General features: G+C 45.3%; 1 protein-coding gene across 1 annotated transcript; it reads left to right on the forward strand.

Moving 5' to 3' along the window:
- The first annotated feature begins 3835 nt into the window (after nt 1-3835).
- Nucleotides 3836-19102, forward strand: SLC25A53 (solute carrier family 25 member 53). The gene is made up of 2 exons (XM_029604954.1): nt 3836-4121; nt 17005-19102. The coding sequence occupies exon 2, from the start codon at nt 17013-17015 to the stop codon at nt 17910-17912; it is 900 nt and encodes a 299-aa protein (XP_029460814.1). The 5' UTR covers nt 3836-4121; nt 17005-17012; the 3' UTR covers nt 17913-19102.
- Nucleotides 19103-24416: the final 5314 nt, after the last annotated feature.

Consider the following 24416-nt stretch of genomic DNA (forward strand, 5'->3'; position numbering starts at 1 on the left):
ACTTACGGCTCGATCCAGTAAGGCCGCGGTAAAAACAGTGAGGTAGTGTCAGGCGCACCCTTCCTCCCCGCACGCACAGTTCTCTTCACTAACTCCCCGATACTCTCCTCTAATCGCATGCAAATGCATGCCGCGGCTTTAAAGCGGTAGGGAAGGGTTATGGCAGCGTAACCCATTTTACTGTATAGGCGCTTAATACAGCGCCTATACAGTAACCAGGGTGCGCTGGTACCTGTCATTTCAAATGACATTTGAAATGACAGGTACCAGGAAGTGTAAAAATCAAAATTTTTAAATACCTGTCGGAGGGCCGCGTGGGTCCAGGCGGCCGGCGGGATCCGGGGGGCCGATGGTCGCGTGTTAAATCTAGGCTGCGGGCGGGTGGGCGCCTGTTCCGGGCAGCGGGGGGTGGACGCGCGTTAGTTTCAGACGGCCGCGTGGGTCCAGGCGGCCGGCGGCGGCGGGAGCCGGGTGGTCGCGTGTTAAATCTAGGCCGCGGGCGGGTGGGCGCCGGTTCCGGGCGGCGGCGGCAGCGGGGGGACACGCGTTAGTTCGAGACGGCCGGCGGGCGGTGGGTGGTCGCGTGTTAAATCTAGGCCGGGTCCGCACAGGCGCACATTCACTGCCGGTGGGGGCTGCCTCTCCCGGCAGCCCCCACCGGCAGTGAATGAATGAATGCGCGCCTGTGCGACCCTGTGATTCGGCGCTCAAGGCAGTCACATGCCGTGACGTCACGCCTTGAGCGCCGAATTGCAGGGGTCGCACAGGCGCGCATTCATTCATCCAGGCGGAGGAGCCGGTGGCGAAAGCAGCCATCTCCTCCGCCTGGATGAATGAATGAATGCGCGCCTGTGCGACCCCTGCGATTCGGCGCTCAAGGCAGTCACATGCCGTGACGTCACGCGCACAGGCGCGCATTCATTCATTCACTGCCGGTGGGGGCTGCCGGGAGAGGCAGCCCCCACCGGCAGTGAATGAATTCATTCATCCAGGCGGAGGAGCCGGCTGCTTTCGCCACCGGCTCCTCCGCCTGGATGAATGAATGCGCGCCTGTGCGACCCCTGCAATTCGGCGCTCAAGGCGTGACGTCACGGCATGTGACTGCCTTGAGCGCCGAATCGCAGGGGTCGCACAGGCGCGCATTCATTCATTCACTGCCGGTGGGGGCTGCCGGGAGAGGCAGCCCCCACCGGCAGTGAATGTGCGCCTGTGTGGACCCGGCCTAGATTTAACACGCGACCACCCACCGCCCGCCTCGAACTAACGCGTGACCCCCCCGCTGCCGCCCGGAACAGGCGCCCACCCGCCCGCGGCCTAGATTTAACACGCGACCACCCGGCTCCCGCCGCCTGGACCCACGCCGGCCGCCTGGACCCACGCGGCCCTCCGACAGGTATTTAAAAATTTTTATTTTTTCTTCTGACAGGTTTTATGTGTCCCACATCATTACATTTTCTCGATCATCTCTGTATCGCTTTTTTTTTAAATTGTGTTTTATTGTTTTTGAGTATCTTAAGCAGTGTCGATGGATTTGTTACTAGACTCACAGTCCTAACTCCTACTAGGGGGAGGCGGTAAACTAACACGTTACGGCCGCGGCAAAACAGTGCGTTACTAATGAGATAACCTGAGCGCGCGTTACGGTATCGGAGGGGAATAGCTAATTCCTTCATTATACAGCTAATTCGTTCATTTACATGCCGGGTGCGGGAAGGGTTACGCGTCTGTTTTAAGAAGCACTACGGATGCACAAAACTGGAGACTGTATCGCTGGTTTGCCTTACGCGTCCGAATTGTGCGCAGCGAGCTCGTTACAGACGAGAAATCTTCAACTGAACTTTACTGGATCGACCTGTTAGCCAGGTAAGTTCTCTCCAGCTAAGTTATTTAACCAGCCATCTCTGAATATCAAGCCCCAAATGTTTTAAACTCAGTTTCAAATTATGTCCTATTTCCTAACCTTATCTTTAAATCCTATGTCAAAATCTATTCTACTTCTATATAAAATAACTACAAGCGACCCCCTACTCCCCATTACAAACTTTAGGTTGGATCACCCAGAGTGTCTTATTTGTTTATTGTGGTCCCTACATCCAGTCAGTAAAATTCACCCCATGGAGCCTTTCCCCCTATGTCTTGAGTACAGGAGGTCTATCCTCTGTCCCTCTTTTCAGAGAATCCATGCCCTGGGGATGTTGGATGATACCAGAAGAGATGCTACACTACTTACTATACAAAAAAAGAATATTCAAATTCTGGAGTCATTTCAATAAAAGTGACACAAACTCCTACTACTGGGCACTCTGTAAAATAACTCACAATCTCGCAAAAAAAAAAAAAAAAAAAAAAATACACTCACATATAGCAAACGTGTACTAACATCCAGCGCTCAAGCAGTTACAATCCAGTCTATGAAAAGGCAATGCAAATATCAAAACCTGTCCTAGAGCATCTACACACCACTTACTGGAGCCGATGTAATAAAACCCAGGCTACAATCGGAGCAAAGTTTTAGTGTGTTTTACTTTATTTACACAGTAAAAAAGCATGCTAAAATTTTACTCTGATTTTAGTGTGGATTTTATATCAGCTCCAGTAGGTCGTGTATAAGTGACCACACACTATAAGGGGTAGATTTCATAAACTTGCGCACACGCGTACTTTTGTTCGCACACCAGGCGCGAACAAGAGTACGCGGGATTTCAATAGATACACGCGTATCCACGCGCATCCATTAAAATCCGGGGTCAGTGCGCTCAAGACTGCCCAAAATCGGCAGCCTGCGTGCGCCGAGCCGCGCAGCCTGGAGTGGCCTCTGAGGGAACTTTCCTTCCACCCCCCCTCCCCCTATCTAAACTCCCCCTACCTCTTTCGCAAAAGTTACGCCTGCTCAAGGCAGGCGTAACTTTGTGCGCGCCTTGTTCTGGTCCAGAGGCCACGGCCATGCCCCCGGAACGCCCCCGGGCTGAAACTACGCCCGCAGTGCCGTCCCCGGATGACGCTCCGGCCGCATCATGCCCCCCCCCCCCCCCCAGGAAAGCCCCGGCACTTACGCGTGTCCCGGGGCTTTGCATGCGCCGGAAGCTTATGCAACATAGGCTCGGTGCGCGCAGGGGGTGTTTGGGTCAGGTTTTCGAGGGGTACGCGCGTATCCCTTTGAAAATCTGGCCCTAAATATGCAGAAAAAAACTGAAATGGAAACACCAAAACAGACTCTATATACAATGAAATATTGGAGAAATACAGAGAGAGAAGAGATATGCATTTCTTCCTGTACAAAATAGAAAGATATCAGGAATGCTCATTTTCTAAAAGTAAACAGAGAAAATCAAAGTTTCGCACAACACAATGTGCAGGAAAACCTCTATGTAATCCTGGGCAAAACAGAAGCTATAATAAAATATGTTGTACCCTGCTTGCAGGCTAGAATTGTAATCTAACCAGGGTCAATATCGACCAGTATCAAAATCTGGGTATTATCCTTGATATTGTTTTTTTTTTTTGTTACTCTATAATTTTATTTGTACTGTTATTACTATTTTGTAAGCTTTTTTTCTTTTATTTTTAAATTACTTTTATGTATTTGACAGCATATGTACAATTGTTATGCCAATAAAGTTATCTGAAGCTACTCCTTCAGCTGGGCGAGGCTCTGAGAAACCGGTATTTGTGGGATCTGCAATCCACGGAATAATCGTGCATGCATCAATTATTTGGGGTAGGTAACTAAATGGGGCAATAATTCAATTGGAAAAAAACACACCTAGTGCTTTGGCAGAAATTGTATAAAACGCTTGCTCCAGCCTATTTCCCTGTCCTCCCCGCAAGCTTTCTGGTCCAGCTCGAGCCCAAGGGACCACAGATGAATAGAGGAACCAATCCGAGCAAAGCTAATAAGGTGAACTGCGGTAAGAGCTCTGGCTGCAGACTACCAGCCGGAGGAGAGCAAATGAGGCGGCTTCCCGTAAAGTGCCGCCGGAAGCTCTGTGGGCGGAACAAGCTTAGAATAAATGCACATAACAGTATTTCTGAGAGGCTGCAGCCACCTTTGTGATGGGAAGATAGCGAGGCATTGTTACAGTTCGCAAAGAAACGCGTGCATTATTAAAGCATCAGAACAAGTAAGTAAAAAGCACGGCAATATAACAGGTAAAAGAATTTGATACATAATATGTATTTTTTTTTCAAGGCTGTTAGTGTTTCATCCACCACTAGGTGGTGTATTTTTTTAAGCCATATTTGTATCTTAAGTATTATGGCAGTACTGGTACAGATGGGGATAGAACAAAAAGGTAAAAATGATTGAAAAGTTGCCCGTAAAAAAAAAAAAAGAAGTCAAAAAGAAATCTTGGAGTCGGGTCTAGACATTTGTTGGGAAGTATAAGACAGATGTCTTGCACCACTATAACAAGCAGCTCTGTACTTTTATCTGAAGTAGAAGTAGGACATCAGGATTTGCAATTTATGGACCAAAAAAATTTTTACATTTTGCAAGTCTGCTTTCTGAAATGAACTACGTAAACAAGAAAAAAATATGAAAGAGAAACTATCTCTACTATTTCCTCTCCCCCGTCCCCCTTCCTTTATCACCACACGAGCTTTACGAGGCCTCTACATGTAGATGAGAAAGCTTTTGGGGTGGGATTTGTGAATGCTCTTCTGTTACCAGTGAGAAATGAAGCTAACCTAGGCTAAATACCATCGTGACCCCCCTCATGGTAATAATTAATAAGATACCTTTCATTCAATGCTTTCTCATATAATGCTAAGGAAATAACAACAGGCATGCGCTCATCTGTGGGGTGAACCTGGATTTTATTTATTTATTTAGCACTTTTATATACCGACTTTCCAATAACAGAGTTACTGATCAATTCGGTTTACATTCTAAACAGAAACATTGACAAGTTAATGTCTTACAATGAACAGGTAGCAGGAACTTGGATACAGATATATATATATATTTTATGGAAAATTCCTAAGTGGAGAGCAGGCCCAATGCACCCCCCCCCCCCCAAAAAAAAAATCTATTTGCATACAATGGAAGAAACTGTCAATTTGATCCAATATTTCTGCTGTTCAGACTTATTTATTAAAGGTTTAAGCAATACAAATAACATCCAAAATGTAACAAATACCAATAGGAAAAAAGCCCCCCCCCCCCCCCCAATACAAGATCTGTGAAATGATCCAATCTTTCTATCGCCTGAGATGATTTAATGACTTGCCCAAATGTACACAGGGTTCACTGATCAAAGAAATTGTATCTAGTGGAACAGCAAATTACCTAGTTTGTTTATTTAGATTTTTATATTCCAAAGTGGATACTTCCCTATCCCCAGAGGGCTTATAATCTAATTTTGTACCTGAGTCAATGGAGGGTAAAGTGGTCACAAGGAGTTTCCCTGGGTTGTAGCCCGCTGCTCTAACCACGAGGCTATTCTTCCACTCCATGCTTGAACCTTTTAAGAACTCACTTTCACCATACTCCATTTTTCACTGTGTGCTGAGAATCTGGGGCTAGAACCTGACTGAAGGGATGTGCAGAGGGACGCCATACGTTGCATTCGGGATTCGGCGGGGGACAGATACGTTGCATTCGTCAAGGGGGCCCCCGATACGTTTATCTGTTAATTCCTATTCGTTTCCCCGCTAAAATTAAATTACCTACACCCCCCCCCCTCCCCCTCCCCCAGACTTACCAAAACTCCCTGGTGGTCCAGCAGGAGGTCCGGGAGCCATCCCCTGCACTCACACCCTCGCTGCCGGTTTCAAAATGGTGCCGATAGCCTTTGACCTACTATGTCACACGGGCTACCGGTGCCTTTGGTCAGCCCCTGTCACATGGCCATCGGCGCCATCTTGTGCTCCTACCATGTGACAGGGGCTGACCAATGGCACCGGTAGCCCCTGTAACATAGTAAGGGCAAAGACTATCGGCGCCATTTTGAATACTGGTATCCGACGGCCGGCGTGCAGGAGGTCACTCCCGGACCCCTGCTGGACTTTTGGCAAGTCTTGTGGTGGTCAGGAGGATCCCCCAAGACTTGCCAAAAGTACCTGGTGGTCCAGGGACTTACATGGTAGGAGCACAAGATGGCACCGATGGCCATGTGACAGAGGCTGACCAATGGCACCGGCAGCCCCTGTGACATAGTAGGTCAAAGGCTATCGGCACCATTTTGAAACCGGCAGCGAGGGTGTGAGTGCAGGGGATGGCTCCCGGACCCCCTGCTGGACCACCAGGGAGTTTTGTAAGTCTTGGGGGGGGGGGGGGTTGTTTAAATTGGGTCCTTTAGATGGCCGAATAATTCAGCGGATTTGGTGTACTTGTGGGGAATCACGATACGTTTCGCTTCCCCACGAATACAACTAATAGGGCCCTATACGTTGTGGATGAGAAATATATTAGAAACGAATGCACACCCCTACCTGACTGGACTCTTGTTTCCTGTGCTGCCTAACCCTGCTGAGCTGTATATGAAGAGTTCAGCCATGTATTTTTTTTTATTGCTTTAATGTTGACATAATGAAGGGAAACCAGCAATGACAATTCATTCCATTCCGGGCATATATCTGGATAAAAAAAATCTATACCCATGCCTGGATTCCTATGAACCGCTGACATATACTGAAAATTTGGTGGTGCTAGGATACTAGAACATGGGCCTTAAGGATCACCCAGCTACTCTGGTTTTCAGAATATCCACAATGACTTTTTCACTACGAAAATCTCTTTTGCACAGTTTGTGTATGCAAATATTTCATGCATATCCATCGTGGATATCCTGAAAAACTTGAGAATGAAGCTGGAAAGCATTATACCAGGATACACATGCTTTACAGCCTTCTTCTGTTAGTTCATTTCCTATGTTGAAATAGCATAATGGTTATGATGACTGCACAAAAGTTTGCAAATTCTGAATTTTGGTCATTTGTGGCAACTATGGCTGAAGCCTTCTTCGGGTCACTGTAAACAGGATGACCCAGCCTGGTCTTCCCCCCACTGCATGCAAGTAATAAGAAGTTGACTAACATTTCCATGCATGGACTGGGACAAAACCAGGATTAGGTCAGTCAATTTTGAGTGGATCTGGGTGAGGTGCAACCACGATTACCAGCCGTCTCTATTTTTACAGAACAAGTTGATCCGGTCCTGCTTTTACCATGTTGTATGCATGGTCCTATACAAAAACACAGAATGACCAGCCCCCTGGATGCAGCAGGGTAAAGCCAAGTCTGAATCTCTCTGTTCTGCAGAAACAGAGCCAGATAGCGACCCTCACTTGGCTCCCTTTTACGATGTCATTCCTTCATGATTTGAATTATATTTCCATTTAGAAGTGTATAACAAGCAGAACCCCCCCCCAGTACTTCCCATTATCATCCTGCTATTTCCCTGTATTTCCTCCTCCCGGTCCTTTTCCCCGTAGCTGCCTTCTGCTGTCTTAATGCTTTCTAATCCTTCTCTTCACTAATGTCACAATTCTGTAACATGCAAGATGAAACCAAACTGTTTTGCTGTGTAATTCGTGCATCCAGTATGTGATATAAAAGACCTGCAGCACCAAAACTAGTCGGCAACAGCCCAATCTCTACGCCACCCTCACAGCTCATCGGAGCCAGCAGAAGGAGAAGAAGAGCAAAGATCTATTCCTGGCTGCCTGGTTCTTTGCCACACAGATCTGGAATGTTTCACTTTAAACTGCGCACCCCTACATGGTGCCCACCCCCTAATCCCCGCCCTGGTCGGGTTCACAGTGCAACATTCCAGCTCCAGGCAGTAGATGACGACGATGTAGCTCTGAGCCATCTCTTTCTCCTCCTGACTCCAATTGCTGGAGGAAGAGGTGGAGACAAACGGGCGGGCAGGCAGGAACCGCAGCCTCTTTCCTTGGGCCCAGGCAAGCGACAGGTGCTCAGGCAGGATTGGCAGCAGCATTTTTAATCTTGTTGGCGGCAGCGTTGGTACCTGTGCCTCTCTCGCTGTGCGGTTTCCTTGGCCTACTGCCATGTAGCCCATTGAGAAAAGCATGGGTTTGCTTTCAAGGGCATCAGCTGCTCACATAGTGGAGGTGGGTGGCAGCCTCCAAAGTGTCCTTGTGTTTGATTTGAAAATATAGACCAGGCAGGCCTGGATTTAAGATTTTGGTGCCCACGGGCAGAGTACCATGCAGGTGCCCTTTTGAAACTCTGCCGGCACTTGGCCTTAAGGAAGTAAGGAGCAGGCTCTTCTTTGGCCTGGATATTTGGTGCCTTCAGAATTTGGTGCCCTAGGTAGTTTTCTCTGCCAAAAATCCAGCCCTGCCACCAGGGCGCTCTCAGGAACCCGTTCTGATGACTTCACAGTCCTGTTTATGGTTGCAACCCATAGTTTGGTAACCGCTGACCTATAATCCTATGAATCTCTCTATTCAAAGGGACGAAAGTGCGACACAGATGAGAGAAGGCAACAGGTGCAGGAAGCATAAATATAACCCCCTGATCTGGTTTTGGAGCCTAGACAATAGAGGCAAATGGATTCCCGGGGTCACTTCTTTACCCTTTAATATAGACATATTAATATAGGATTAATATAGGATTTATATAGACATATTAATGCAGCTGCCCCAGGCAGCTGCATTAATATGTCTATATAAATCCTCCCAAGGGGGTAGGGGGCTCTCAATTTTGCCATTCTGGGGAGGTAACAGTTCATTTTCACCATTAAGTGATGTGAGTGCCAACAAAATACTCTGGAGGCTCGAGTTGAGTGTCCAAAATTAAACTTTACTGTAGAAGTTTTTGGATGGCAAAAATGGCACATTACACACTATATCTTGGCATAAATGGTTCAAAATTGCAGTTCTTTACTTTCTATGTGTGCAAGTAATTGGGCCAAGAAAAACTCTCATCCTCCAGGGTTTGGAAAAGCAATGCTTCCCTGGTGGACAGGGGGGGGGGGTCCTAGTTGGGCTGAAAAATCCCCTTCCAAAAATACCAGTGGACATAAATAGTGAATCTAAGTTTCTTGACAAACTTCCAAGATCTGCCTTTTCTTCCCAAGGTAAAGACTTCTGATGGGATCTTCCAAGTGTAATAAAAGATCTTGCTCACAGGTTCTTGTAGAGGGGAAAATCTAGACAGCAGGTAACAGGTATCTCCCTGGGTCTTCAGGGCAGGGTGGCAACAAACTCCCCCCCCCCCCCCCCCCCAGATGGTATAAAAATTGTCACAAAATGGCAAAACACTGGCACTCTTTTTCAGGGAGTCATCCTGATCCGTCCATGCTGGGTGAGATGGGGAGCAGCAGAATCTTCCCTACCTCCTGATCTAACCTTGCCAGGGGCGCCCTGAAAATCCTTTGAGCCAGGGTAACTTGGTTCTCACAGAAAAAAATCCCCCAAAAAGTCCAAAAACCTCTTAAACAACCTTTGAAGCTAGTACCAGTAGAGCACTTGCCTCCAACCTACTTGCTGCAGTATCTAAGCAGTGAGGCCTAGTACACCACAACGGGTAACAAACTTCAACTTAGAAAGCACTCCTTCACCTCTGCTGCTAACCAAAAATGCCACCCCTAGCTCTGATGTGAGCTGCTTTAATACTTGCAGGGGGCTGGACATTCCAGCAGCCTCGGCGGAGGAGCTGTCTTGAAATGGTACAACCCTCCCTCCAGTACCTAACTCTAACTCCTAGCTAAAAAAAAAAGGGTTTAAGACCTAGGGCCATATAGTGAGGATCCGCAGGAGTCATCACATAAAAAAAAGAGAGACAGTCAGCATGGGGAGAGGAGACGGCTAGAGAGCACAAGAAGAGCAATGGCTGGTGCACTGCCAGGACCAGGTCTAGCATTTTGTAAGGTTTTAAATGAATGACGTTTTACATTTTATGCCAGAGAGTTGCACAGGAAGTCCTTTACAGAAGAACTGTTCCACAGACATATTAATGCAGCTGGGCCACAGCGCTCTTTCCAGTCTTAGGCTACATTCACTTGCTTTCTTTGACTGCAGTCTACTGTATTAATCTAAGGTTATACACCCTATACTCTGCTTCCTAAAAGCTTTCTCCTAAGAAGCAGCTCTAAAAGGATCATGTTGCTGCTTGATTGATCTAAGAGCCTTAGTCAAAAAAGGATGTTTCCCCATTCTGTCCTTATGGAAATAATCCTTATTGAATAAGGTCCTGGAGTCAAATTCCGGTACAGATTCATCAAAATGCTTTTTTTTTTTTTTTTAAATTTTGTATTTAGAAGGTAAGTTTCACAATAGCATATCAATAGCGCCACCTTTCATGGTGGCGCTATTGGGTGCGAAAGCTGGCAGCGATAACACTGCGGTGGTGCGATGGCTGCCGGCTTTTGCAGGCCCCTTCCTGTCCATGGGTATGCCTGTCTACTACCTCTCCAGGAGACCCTGCGAGGCCCACCTAAGTTCAAGTGGCCCGGGTCCCTATGTGCTCTTCCTGGGGGGAACTTGGGCTTCCAGTGGTGAAGCTCATCCTAGCCTCTGTCTCCTCCAGTGCTCCGCCCCCTGGGGACAGGTGCTTCCTGGTCCCTACCAGGGAGCTGTTCTCCACTGCTCCAGGACAAGGGTCCACTCCTGCATGCAACACTTATATTCCACAAATTGCATAACATCACAGGGGATTCCATAAAAACATACATAAAATCAGTAGTAACATACATAAAAGCACATCATAAAACATAAACAACTCTTTAAAAAAAAAAGAAAGAAAGAAAGAAAACATGATAAAAACCATCAATAAGCACAAAAGTCAGCCTATTATCAGATTAAAATATTAATAGACCCTAAACAACCTGTTCTCCACATGCTTAAAAAAAATCTTTAGTACTTTCTTAAGTTGGGCAGTGTCTGTTAATGAATGCAATTGTGCTGGGAGAGAATTCCAAAAGATGGGACCTGCCACCAGAGAAAGCACACTTCGAGACTCAACCCAGTAAGATGGTATTTCAAAATAAGTGCTTTTTTTTATTATTATTATCTGCTGCATGTAAAGTGCATTTAGAGATATAAATGGTACTAATCCATGGTGGGAACTACATTAATAATCATTGTATGCACTAACATGGAAAATTTGTGCCATTCCACAGGCAGCCAATGGAGAGCTCATAGGAGGGGAGTGATATATTGAAACCATCTGATGCCAGGGAGCAGTCTTGCTGCAGAGTTCTGCATTATTTGAAGAGCTCTCAAAGTCACAGCGGGGAGGCCCAGCAATAAGGAATTACAATGGTCCAAGCTTGTCAACAATAACGAATGTAGCGCAAATCTAAAATCCATCAGGCTGAAGCAATTTGTAACATACAAATCTGAAAAAAACCAAAGTTTTAATTACGGACCTAATGTGTGGTTACATTGAGCACGCAAAATCTAAAAATAACTCCCGAGTATGGTTTGTTTGTTTGTTTTTTAACTTGGGATGACACTGAAATGGACAAATTGCCAAATTTATATTCAGAAGGAAAATCAGACGTGGAAACACTATTCAGAATAATAATTTCAGGGTTTTTTTCTAAATTGAGTGAATTCTGTGATAGCCATGCCTTAAACATGCTCAAACACAGTGAAATAAAATTTCTGTGAAGCCTGCCAGGAAGATTGTTTGGGAATGAAAAAAAAACTTATGTATCGCCAGCATATAACTTATAACTGAGTGCTAGAGTAGAGAGGAAAGTACATAACTGAGACAAACAAATATTAAAAGCAGCAGACAGTGCTGAGTATTGAGGGGACCCTTATGGATGCAGAATACCAATTGGAATGAACAGAGGAAATGGAAACTTGCTAAAATCTTTGACAGCTAAGATTTAAACCAATTGAATACGGTCCCACAATTACCGATAGGAGAGAGATGAGAAAGTGGCATGATTTAGGATGTCAAATGCTGCTGTAATGTCAAGATGAGCAAGTACAAAGCTCTCACTATGATCTGACCCACTTGTAATAGAGTCCAGAGTTTCAGTATTAAAAAAAAAAATCTTTCTAAAAGCACATTTTATTTTGATCAACAATCCCATTTTCCTCAAGGAAATCATTCAATTGGGATTAAAAAAAACAAAACGGTTTTTATTATTTCTGCTTAAAAAAAAAAAAAAAAAAAAGGTGGTGGTGGGGGTTTGAAATATATCTATAGTTAGCAAAAGCTGATGGGTCCAAATAGGGTTTCTTCAATAATGGTTTCACTGAGGCCTTCGTCAGCTCCGTGTCAGAGCCCACTGGCTGGTATTGGGGGAAGGGTCTGGCCTAGCCCCAGAATTCTTCTGCCTGTGCCGGCCCCCTCCCCCCTCGGGTTGAGCCCTCAAGTTCTGGTGGCCAGTGTCACTTAATGAGTATGCAGCAACTGTAAGGCGCCCACTGAACCAAGGCAGGGCAGGACTGTGCATAAACACTAAAGGGCGTCCACTGAACCAGACAGAGAGGACCAAACACACAGTCCAAGAAGTCAGGCGCAGTTAAGGCAAACACACACCCAAGAAAGCTCCTGAGCTAGGGCCAGGACACTGAAGAAACAAAAGCTAGCAAACCAAACACTCGAACAACAGACAGCAAACCCTTAGGGGCAACAGACACAATGCAAACACAGGCTAGGAGCCAAGGCAAAAACTCTTAAGCAAGGAAGGGCTAAGGAGCCAACAACAACCACAGCATAGAGGAAAGACTCCAGAGTCATGAGCCCTCACGGCACAGAGCGCGGCCCACTGAGACATCCTGCAGGCAAGGTCCTCATCCTCGGGGCAGTGGGCATAAACCCCTCTACTAAGCAAAGAGTCAGAATTTTAGCAACAGTTTCACCCAGATATTGATGTAGACCTTTAATAAGAGCAGGAGGACAGTGATTTAAAGGACAAAAAGATGCTTGGTTTGTAGGGACGTTGTAACAACTGGCCAGTCGCAGGGAGCTCCCTGACCGGCTACACTTACCCGGGCTACTGCCAGGCCGCGTAACGCAGCGAAGATGCTGCTGGAACTCCTTCACGGCAAAGATGCCACCAGCGTTCTCCCGGCCCGTTGCAGGGTGCCTCCCCTTTGGTGCACACATCTGCACTACTCTTCCAGGTCCTGCAGCAGGAAAAGCTGCATGGCGCTCCCAGTCCCTGATGACATCAGCCCTATTGGGCTATTTTTCAAACAAGAGCTTTGCAGCAGGACTTTGCCTCAGCAATAGGTCCTCCTGTGTGTTAGTGTGCGTTTTCTATCTTCCTGAGCTTTGCCTCATTACCCTGCCTGGTCTGCCATTGTCCTGCCGCTGTTGTCTGTCCTGCCTTTCCTCAGTCTTGTCTGTCTTGGTCTGATTCCTGGTATTTAGCTTTGCCCTGGACTACGCTGTTGCCTGCCATCTGCCTTTGATCATTGCCTCGAACTAGGCCCACACTCTTGCCTGCCATCTGGACCCGGACTACGCTTTTCTCACTGTCTGTACCAGGTGATTCTTTGATTGCTGCCTGTCTTGATCTCAGCTTGGCCCTGGACTCTTTGTCTTTGCCCTTTGGACCAATGCCTAAGTCCTATCAGCCCCTGGAACCCAAGGGCTCAACCTGCACGGAATGGGGCAGGTACAGGTGAAGACCAAGCTCTGTCCGAACCCAAGGTATGTCCACCAGCTGTCAAGGTGGGCCTAGTGAATTCCTCTACTAGGCTGCATCATCCACACCACAGCACAAGAGTCCACGTCCACTCCTTTGACTAGGGGGCACTCCATGAAGTTAGCAAGTAGCACATTTAAGTGTAATCGGAGAAAATTCTTTTTCACTCAACACACAATAAAGCTCTGGAATTTGTTGCCAGAGGATGTGGTTAGTGCAGTTAGTGTAGCTGGGTTCAAAAAAGGTTTGGATAAGTTCTTGGAGGAGAAGTCCATTAATGGCTATTAATCAAGTTTACTTAGGGAATAGCCACTGCTATTAATTGCATCAGTAGCATGGGATCTTCTAGGTGTTTGGGTACTTGCCGGGTTCTTGTGGCCTGGTTTGGCCTCTGTTGGAAACAGGATGCTGGGCTTGATGGACCCTTGGTCTGACCCAGCATGGCAAGTTCTTATGTTCATATGTCCCTTACAGACCTTTTTAGTGTGTGTTCCTATGTAACCTCACCCCGGTGTGCCTATCCTGTACGGGTGAGACCATAAAAGAGTTTACTCTTCAGGGCTGGAACCTCTCACTGGCTAGCTCTTCCATATTCCCTCTTACTCCCAGGGTCGGAACCTTTGTAAAGGGGGGAGATAAACTCTCAGGGCCCGATGTGACAGGGGTGACCTTTTTACACATTCCTCTGTAGTTCTTAGTGTTTCCTTTGGGGAGGACATTTGCCCTTAATGTGGGTGCAGTGAGTGCAAAATAAGTACTCTGGAGTCTTTGTTGTTTAACACTGGCGATGAATGACACAGAACTCTTCTCAATTTCTTATGGTCTCTTCCCTCTATCTGTGCAGGACTCACTTATATCATGGACAGGGAAAACATCCACTCTCTTGGAATAAGACAACTGGAGCCCCCAGATGGACGTCCATGAACGGAAGCCCCGACTTTGGACATCCGGCCTACGATCATGGACGCCCGGATACAGGTGGAAAGGTCCATGAACGGAAGCCCCGTCTTTGGACGTCTGTCTTCCGTTCATGGACGTCCAAGGTTGGGGCTTCCGGCCTACGATCATGGACGCCCGGATACAGGCAGGAAGGTACATGAATGGAAGCCCCGACCTTGGACGTCCATGAACGGTGCTCAAGGCAGTGGGGCCTCCGATCATGTAGAAAAGAACCATCCACCTACCTGGTGGAATGACATTTCAAATGACATTTGAAATGATAGGTACCAGCGCGCCCTGGATACTGTATAGGCACTGTATACTGCTCTATACAGTAAAATGGACTGCGAACGCCAACCACTTCATTGACGCGCTTTGGACGCTCGTTTACCGCCGCTTGGATTTGCGTCTAATTTGAATACTGACTTGAGCAGCTTGTGAACCAAAATGTGCGCGCGTCAAACGAGCGGGTGCCCAGCATGCCGCACTTTCTTACACGTCCTTACTGTATCGGCCCGTATGACAGGGACATTTCTACAGTACCTGAATGTAATCCACACTGATGTGCCTGAAAAGCAGAATATCAAATCAAAAACCATACAGATTGACTGACTGGTAAGGCCTAGGAAAGCTCATTGTAACCTCCACTATGCAGTTGAAACATGGCCTTACTCAGGACAGAAAGTGCAGGCTTGCCCAGGCATTACATTATTATATCAGCAAATGACAGCAGGAAAAAAACATATTGCTCAGCTCAGCTGAGCTTCTTCCATTTTGGTTAGATAAGCCTGCGTATTCCTTGCAACAGGATGAAGGGAAGAGGTAAGCTTGCTCTGAAGCAAGGTTTAAATGCAGAGCAAGAAACAAAAAAAGCATCATCCTTCCCTTTTTCCATCCATTCCCATCCCCTTACCAGTGTTGTCAAAAATGAAACCATGAACTTTGCCTAAAATGACCCTCACGATACATTTATCCGAGAATAATTCTGATAGAAATGATTTCAAATTTGATGGTGTATTGTTCTCCGTGTATTTTTTTATTTTGGGGTATAGTTTGTGAAAATGTATGGTGGTGAATGTATGAGTGTGTGTGTTTGTGGGGATATATTTCTGAAAAGTTCTGGGTCTTATTTGAGCTCTGTCAGGCCGATGCAATATCATGCGCTGAGCCTAGCGCACAGGTTAACAAGCACTTGGATGTGCGTCCATAACCCCTGATGCAATAAGGGGGGGATCAGTGTGTCTAAACTCGTGTGTAGCTAATAGCACTCATCACGTGTAAGTTCCATGTAGATCAGGCTATTAGCTATTATCCTGCGATACAAAAAATACCCATGCACCCGAGGCATACTTTTTAACCTGTCAAATTTTACGCCTCCCCAGAGCAGGTATAAAGTTTTCCCGCCCATCAAGGGCTCAACTTAAAAATAAAAACTGCTTTTCTGTGGTTCCTCCTACTTAGTATCATCGTGATACTAAGTAAGAAGAACCACAGAAAGCAGCACCATGCAAAAAAGTCTTGTCATTAAAAAAAAAATAAAAAAAATTGGGGGTGCAAAGTATTACCCCCACAATATATGCGCTCAGGACCATGTATATTATGTATGCGTATTGTGGCAGTAAATTAGCTGCTGAGGGATAAAATGGATGCTCAAAAATTAAGCACACTGGGCACTTAATATTAATTTATTCACTGCTTCACTTAATGCCGATTTGGTCCATTCACTGTCACATGTCAGTGAAAGGACCAATCGGGAACAGCCCTGCTGAGGAGGGAGCTCTGGCCAGGCTGTTCTAAACGTGCAGTCACTTCTCCTGGACGCCTGATGCAGAGCGCTAGGCACGCACAAATTACCCATTGTGCATCCCTTTTTAGCATGGCAGCTCATTTGCATATTGCATCGAGCGCCCAGGAGAGGTGGATGTGCGAGTGTTCAAAAAGCGTATGTCCACTTTGTACGCACATTTTTTATGTGCATGACACTGCGTCAGCCTGTATATTCTTTTGTTTTGGATAATACAATTTTTTTTATTTATTTTTTTTTAAATTTGTATTGCATTGGATTGTCAGATGCCTTTTGTGAGCAGAATGTTATAGTGATCCAATAAAAGATATTAAAAAATTCTGATGGAACTTGTGTGTGTGTGTACAATTATTCTGCATTTCTCCCATTTATTCACTGAGTCCTAGTATGGCTCATTATGTTTTCAGCCATTAAAATATTTAAGTTTTTTGCAGTAAATGATTGTGGCCTCCCCATAATGTGCTCCAACTGTCATTCTAACTCATTCTTTAATTTATACTTCCTGCTAATGTATTTCACTTGCCTTTTATTTTACTAAAATAACTTACCAGGTCATACAGATGAAACATTTTATTTTAGCTTTCTTCATGAAAACAAAGTTTGAAAAAAAATATTTTGTTTTTTTTTGTAAGTGCTCCTCTTTTAATAATTTTAATTCTTTTTTTTTTTTCTTGTAAAGCTTGAGTAATGAAGGAGAACATCATTCTCAGCGGAGAAGCAGAGAGGCAAGCAAGGGGATGGAGCTCAAGCAGTTATGTCTTTGGAGCTGTCTCTAGCTTCCTATCTACCTTTGTGACCTTTCCAATCTATAAGACTATCTTCCGGCAGCAGATTCACGTCTTTGCCATGCGGGAAGCCGTCCACCAGCTCCGGCAGGAAGGCCTCCGGCGGTTCTATAGGGGAGTGCTCCCACCGTTGGTGGCCAAGACTGTCCAGGGAACCTTGCTGTTTGGGACATACGACACATTGCTCCATCTTCTTTCTACAAACCCCTCTGGGCCTTATAAGCTGAGAGACCGCTGGAAAGCTGGCTTCCTATCTGGATCGCTGGAGGCTGTAGTACTGAGCCCTTTCGAACGGGTTCAGAACATTATGCAGGATGGACGGAAAAATGCCAGGTTCCCAGACATTCATAGTATTGTGCGGCAGTTCAACTCCTGCGGTCTCAAGGAAGGGCTAACCACTGGCTACTATCGGGGTTTCTCTCTCATTCTGCTCCGAAATACTCTGGGCAGTGCCCTGTATTTCTCCTTTAAGGATCCCATCCGAGATAGCCTGTCCAGCAAGGGACTGCCCAGCTGGCTGCCACCCCTTGTATCTGGGAGTGTCAATGGCACCATGACATGTTTGCTGCTCTATCCTCTTAGCGTGCTCATTGCCAACATGCAGTCGCAGGTGGGGAAAGAGAGCCTCAGCCTTGCTGAGTCCATGAGGTTCATCTGGGAGTCGCGTGGGAAGAAGCTCTCTCTCATCTACCGTGGTGGCTCCCTCCTCATACTGAGGTCTTGCGTGACATGGGGGCTCACAACGGCTATCCACGATTTCTTGCAGGGGGGGGACCCCGAGATGAAACGGAGGAAGGAATGAATAATTAAGGACAAAACAGAAATGTTTCTGTGCTCAAGAGGGGCTTACGCATTTAAAAAAAAAAATGTTATCCCCTTCAAAAATGGAAGACATCAAAGGCTCATAAGTCAAATAGTGCCTGTAAGTTGACATTGAAGAGTGCTGGTGAGCTGCTGGGACTCAGCTTCTTGCCTCCTCTCTGAACTGTCCTCTGTGTGCTGCCTCGCCTTGGGTCGCAGGTTCTTCTTATTTTTACCTATTAGTTCTTGCTTGGTGTTATGAGGTAATGAAACTACCCCAATTCTACAAATGGCATAGCAGTGACAATATTTAATCCCAACAAATCAGCACACCAGTTTTTTTTATTTTTGTTTTAATTAAGGAAAAGTGACATGCAATCCTTTATACAATATAGCCTCAATAGGGAAGTTACAGCAAACTCGGGGCTTGCATGATATGCCCCAGCATACAGAGATGCCATAACCAGAGCTGCCAAGCCGGCCTGGAGTCTTGCACAGGTCTACTAGGCATGTGCCTATGGAGGTAGAAAAGTGCCTGCTTGCTTGGTCTGCAAACGGCCTTTTCTCATCCAGACCTTCAATCCTGTTGCCTTCCAATCCCTGGCAAACCTCCAGTGTATAATCCCTTCCCCTGCTGCTGCTGCTGTGAACATTGCAGCTCCACCCATGCTGAGAAACAGAAGGCAGTGAGCATGGATACTGAGTCATTCTGTCTCACATTCAAAGGCTACCTTCCCACACAGAAGCCTGGATGAGCAGGATCACTAAGTATATAAGTAATGCCATATTGGATCAGACCAAAGTTACACTGAATCTAGTGTCCTGTCTCGGACAGTAGCCAGTCCAGGTCACAACTACCCAGCAGGATCCCAAAGAATAGATCCATTTCTTCTTGCTCATTCCCAGGGATAAGCTGTGGCTTTCACATATCTGCATGGCTAATAATGGTTTATAGACTTTTTTTTTTCCTCCAAGAACTTGTATAAATCCTATTTAAACCAGCTACCTTAACTGCTTTCACCACATCCTCTGGCAATAAATTCCACAATTTAATTGTATGCTGAGTGAAAAAATACTTTCTCAGATTTTGTTTTAAATGTGCTATCTATTAGCTTCATGGAGTGTTCCCTACCCCTAGTACTATTTGAAAGAGTAAATGATCATTTCCTGTTTACTTTTTCCACCCCACTCAAAATGTATAGACTCTATCATATCTCCTCTAGGTCGCATTTCTCCAGGCTGAAGAGCCCTAAGCTGTTTTAACCTTTCTTCATAGTGGAGCCATTCCATCCTCTTTCATTTTAGTTGCCCTTTTCTCTACCTCTTCCAGTTCCACTGTTTTGTCTTTTTTTTTTTTTTTAGATGACGTGATCAGAACTGCAACCAGTACTTCAGCAGGCCGATACAATATCGGGCCCACAGGTTAACCCGCAGTTGGACGCACGTTTGGACGCGCATGCATAACCCCGGATGCAATAAGGGGATCAGCGTATTCAAACCAGCGCGTAGCTAATAGCGTTCATCACATGTAAATGCCATGTTGATGAGGCTATTAGCTAGTACCCCCTATGTGGGGGGGAAAAAAAAATCACCATGGTCCCGACGCGCATGTTTTAACCTTCAGAAATTTATGCCAGCCCCAGAGCTGGCGTTAAGTGTTGAGATGCCCCAAGCCCTGAACAGAAAAGCAGAAAATACTACCATTCTGTGGTTCCTCCAACTTAATATCATTGTGGTATTAAGTTGGAGGAACCACAGAAAGCAGCAACATGGAAAAAAAAAAAAAAGTCTTGTCAGGTTAGGAAAACGGATGCGCGTAAAATTGAACGTCCGTTTTCCTAACCCGCACATAGCCACTTCTGAGCGCCTGGTGTCATGGATGCACAATTTTATCCTTAGCACATCCTGTTTAGCGTGGCGGCTCATTTTCCTATTGCATCGCGCACCCACGAGAGGTGAATGTGCGCGAGGTAAAAACAAAACAAAACAGGCACCCAATTTGAATGCACTTTTTTTTTTTTTTTTGCACGCTTTATTGAATTGGCCTGAAGGCGTGGTCACACCATGTATCAGTACAGAGGCATCGCGATATCCTCTGTTTTATTTTCTATTTCTTTCCCAGTAATACCTTGCATTCTTTTTTGACTGCCGCCATGCCCTGGGCTGAGGATTTCAAAGCCACCATCCACAATAATTCCAAGATCCTTTTCCTGGGTGATGAGGCCTAATATGGAGCCCAGCATCATGTACTTAGTTTGGATTATTCTTCCCTGCGGGCATCACTTTGCATTTTTTCCCAAATTAAATTTAATTTGCCACTTTAGTCCCACCAGTCCCCAGTCTTTGCAAGGTCCGCTTGCAATTTCTGAGTCACAATCTGCTTATGATCTAACAACTTTGAATAATTTTGTGCGATCCGTGAATTTGATCATCTCACTCTTCACTCCCTTTTCCAGATCACTTATAAATGTGTTAAAAACTAGTTCCAGTGCAGATCTCTGAGGCACTCTATAATTTACCTTTCTCCACTGAGATAAATGGACCATACAATCCCTTTCTCTGTTTACTATCCTTTTAGCCAATTACCAGTCCACAATAGGACAAGGCTTCCTATCCCATAACGTTTTATTTTCCTGATGAGTCGGAGGGACTTGGTCAAAGGCTTTCTGAAAATCCAGAAACGCTATATCAACTGACTTGCCCTTGTCAACATGTTTAACCCCTTCAAAAAAAAATCTACCAAGTTTTTGTAAGGCAAGATTTCCCTTTGCTAAATCCATGTTGTCTCTGCCCTATTAGTCTGTGTCTATTCAGATGGCCAATAATTTTGTTGTTCAAAATAGTTTCTACCATTTTGCCCGGCACTGACGTCTGGCTCTCCGGTCAGTAGTTTCCCACATTACCCCAGAGCCCTTTGTAACATGGGGGTTCTTTGCCACTTTCCAATCCTCAAGTACCATAGCTGATTGAAAATTCTGGGGTCCTGGTGACTTGTTCTATAGTTTGTCAATTTGCTTTATTACAACTTCCTGGTTCACCGTGATTGGATTCAATTGTTCTGAATCATCACTCTTAAAGAATTTTTCCAGTGTAGGTATCTTCCCAATTCTCTCCTCAGTAAAGACTGAAGCAGAGAATTAATTATCTTCTCCAAGTGCCCCTTTTATCCCTCGGTCATCTAGTGATCCAGATGACTCTCTCACAGGCTCCTTGCTTCAAATGTTTTGTTTTTTTTTTAATTTGTTTGCATTTTTGCCTTTCTGACAAGCTTCTTTTTAAATTTCTTTTGACTTGCCTTAATAATGTTGCATCTAAGTTGCCAGTGTTCATGCTCTTTTCTTATTTTCTTCATTTGGATACGCCTTACAGTTTTTGAAAGATATCCTTTTGGCTTGAATAGCCTCTTGCACCTCAACATTTAATCATGCAAGTGGTCGTTTGGTCTTCTCTCTACCTTTTTTAATGCATGGAATACATTTAGTCTAGGCTTCCAAAATGATGGTGGCACCAGTGTCCACATCATATGCAAACTTTTATAACCATTGCAACTACACTTTTTGTTTTTTTTCTAACTTACATCCTCATTTAACATAGTCTCTCTTTTTAAAATTAAATGCTACTGCAGTAGTTTTCCTTAATATACTCTCTTCAGTGGTTCTATGTAATTAATGTTATCACTATTGCCAAGTGGCCCCAGCACTGTTACCTCTCATTAGATCTAGAGTAGTCCACCCCCACCCTATCAGTTCCAGAACCATCTGCTGTACGAAGTAGTCGGTTATGGATCTAGATGCTTTACCTCCCTAGCATGTCCTGATGAATATGTGAGTAATTGAAATCTCCTATTACAGTGTTACCAATATTTTAATAGCTTTTCTAATTTCTGTCTCTTTATCTTGGCCAGGTAGATGGTAGTACTCCCCCTGCTATACTATTCCCCTTCAGTCATGGAATTTCTATTCGTAGAGATTCCACCTTGTATTTTGTCTCCTGCAGGACTTTTATCCTGTTTGACTCTATATCATGCTTAACAAATGGCACCACTTCTCCATCAGTTTAAACTGACTTATCATTTGTACCCTGGTATCACAGTGTCCCATTGGTTATCCTCCTCCTACCAGGTCTCTGGAAGGAGGAGGATACTTATCCGGCTAAGTGGTGAGAGGTTATGGTGACTGTGGCCAAATATTTAAAACATGCCACTTAGCCAGATAAGTCAGATCCTGAATATTGATTTCCACCTGCCTTGCAGTTGACATGAGTACTTTTTAAAATATTTCTCTGTCTGCTTTTTATTTAAATTGCACCTGCACTGATTCTGTAGTGCTTGTGAGTACAGATTAGACTGGCTTAGTCTCCATGTTCACTGCCTTCTGTTTCTTGGTGCGGCTGGAGATCTGATGCTGGTAGCGGTGAAAAGGAGAGTAATTTGGACATGAGAGGTGCCCTGGGGGAAGGGAAGAGAATGAAAGTGATGACATTTGGAGAGGTGGGAAATAAGATTGCGTCAAAAGACAAAATCCCTCGCTTCAAATTAGGTTGGAGGAAGGGTGCCAAATACTAAGTTCACAATTTTGCTTGAGGTCAGCCCTGAGCAAACGTGTACCAAATAATTTGCCGAGACTGGTAATTATCCCATTCTCGGTAAAGAGACATTCTGAGCACGTAGGATCTTCACTGGATATATTTCTGGCGGTATAGGTGAAGCAGAGCTGTAGAAGAAGCCTGCTCTCCACTGTAGTGTGCCAGACCACCCCTTCCAAAACCTATCAAACTATCCCTTTTCTTTCCCTCTCTTCACCAGCACTCCCCTGCCCCCCATCACCACAGGCATCTCTCTGCTCCTCCTCCTCCTGCAGACCTCTTTGCAGCAACCGGGAAACAGAACAAAGATGCTTTAATTTTTTTTATTAAAAAGTATGAGATCCATGGCCCCCAATCTTCCCCCCCCCCATTCCCCACCAGTTCTGGCTCCAGTGCTGCAAAGCTCATCTCCTGTGTCCATTTTCCCTTTTCGATATATAACAGAAGAGTACTTACTCTCTGCCTGTACTATCATTACCCCACAGCTAAGGATCTTCTCTGCTTCTCCAATGCTTTTTTGACTTCCAGTACTATTTATTTATGCTCCCATCATTTCCACTGGAAGGCTGTTCATGTATCTATTTACATATACCTCTCTTTTCCTTGTGCTTCTCTCAGGTGTCTCCCTTTCAGCCTCATCCCTGACCCTTCCAATAAAAAAATGTCTTTTGAAGTTCTTGAATCTCTTTCATATCTCCCTTCTCCTCTGTGTTCCTAGGGTATATATTTTTAGATCTTAAGTCTGACCCCCGAGGTTTTATGAATAGGGCTTCTGGATTCAGGTGTTTGTACATATTGATTATTTGTTTTAGAGTTTAATGTAGATAAAGAAAATCAGTGTTTGGGGTTTGTGTTTTTTTTTGGTCTCTCTCTCTCACTCTCTCTCTCACACTCTCACTCTCTCTCCTCACCCACCCTACCTCGCCTTGCTCATTCTGTCCTCTTTCCCCAGCTCTGACAGTGGCTGCTGGGAGCAGCTGTGCAGTACAGCAGGGGGGAAGGTGAAGTGGGGTCCAGCAGAGACAGTAAGAACATGGGCACCTGCAGAATAGGTGGCGAGAGAGTACTGCCGCTGGAGGGACTTATTTGATAAACTCCACTTCAATGTTTTTGCACCAGAGCCCATTTGTGTGAAATTAGGAAGCAGGCCAAAAGAGTCAGAGGGAAGAATTCACAGTACGGCAGCTGAGTTCCCTCCCCGCTACTACCACAACACACACACACACACCCATTCAGCCTTTCTAGAGCCCAACCTGTCTTGGTGCCCTTTTTTTTTTTTTTTTTTTTTTTGAAGTTAGCTACAAGCATCTTGGTCCTGCAACCAAAGCAGGAAGGCAAGTGGAGAGAGAGAGAGAGAGAAAAGAACAGACACAGCGGTGACTGAGAAGAGCAATGACACAGATTTGGATTTGATTACTTGCTTTCCAAATCCAAGCTCAAGGCAAGTGACAAATTCAGGTAAATTTTGTAAGCCCGCTGGGGAAGAGATATATAATCTAAGGGGCCGATGCAAAAAAGTTGTGCTGAGTGTTCAGTGCCCACTTTCCTAATGCTTCCCCAGGCACCTCTCCTGGGGGCGCAATGCAATATTTAAATTTAGGGCTCATGCTGTTGAAGAGGTGCTAGGGGCGATTGCATGCCCCTAGCGCCTCCTTGACAGCATGAGCCTGAGAGAGGTCTGCTGTCGGGGGTTAAGAAAACAGATATTGCATTTATCAGCGTCCATTTTCCTAACCAGTGCACATGCACAGGTTAGGAAAATGGACGCTGATAAATTCAGCGTCCATTCTCCAAACCTGACTACTGGCACCTAAGGAGTGAATAAATCAATATTAAAACGTCGGGCACTTAATATTAATTTATTCACTCCTTCACTTATTGCCCATTGGCCCTTTCACTGACATGTGACATGTGACATTTT

The sequence above is a fragment of the Rhinatrema bivittatum genome, chromosome 6, assembly GCF_901001135.1.
Source record: "Rhinatrema bivittatum chromosome 6, aRhiBiv1.1, whole genome shotgun sequence".
NCBI classification, from domain to species: Eukaryota; Metazoa; Chordata; class Amphibia; order Gymnophiona; family Rhinatrematidae; genus Rhinatrema; species Rhinatrema bivittatum.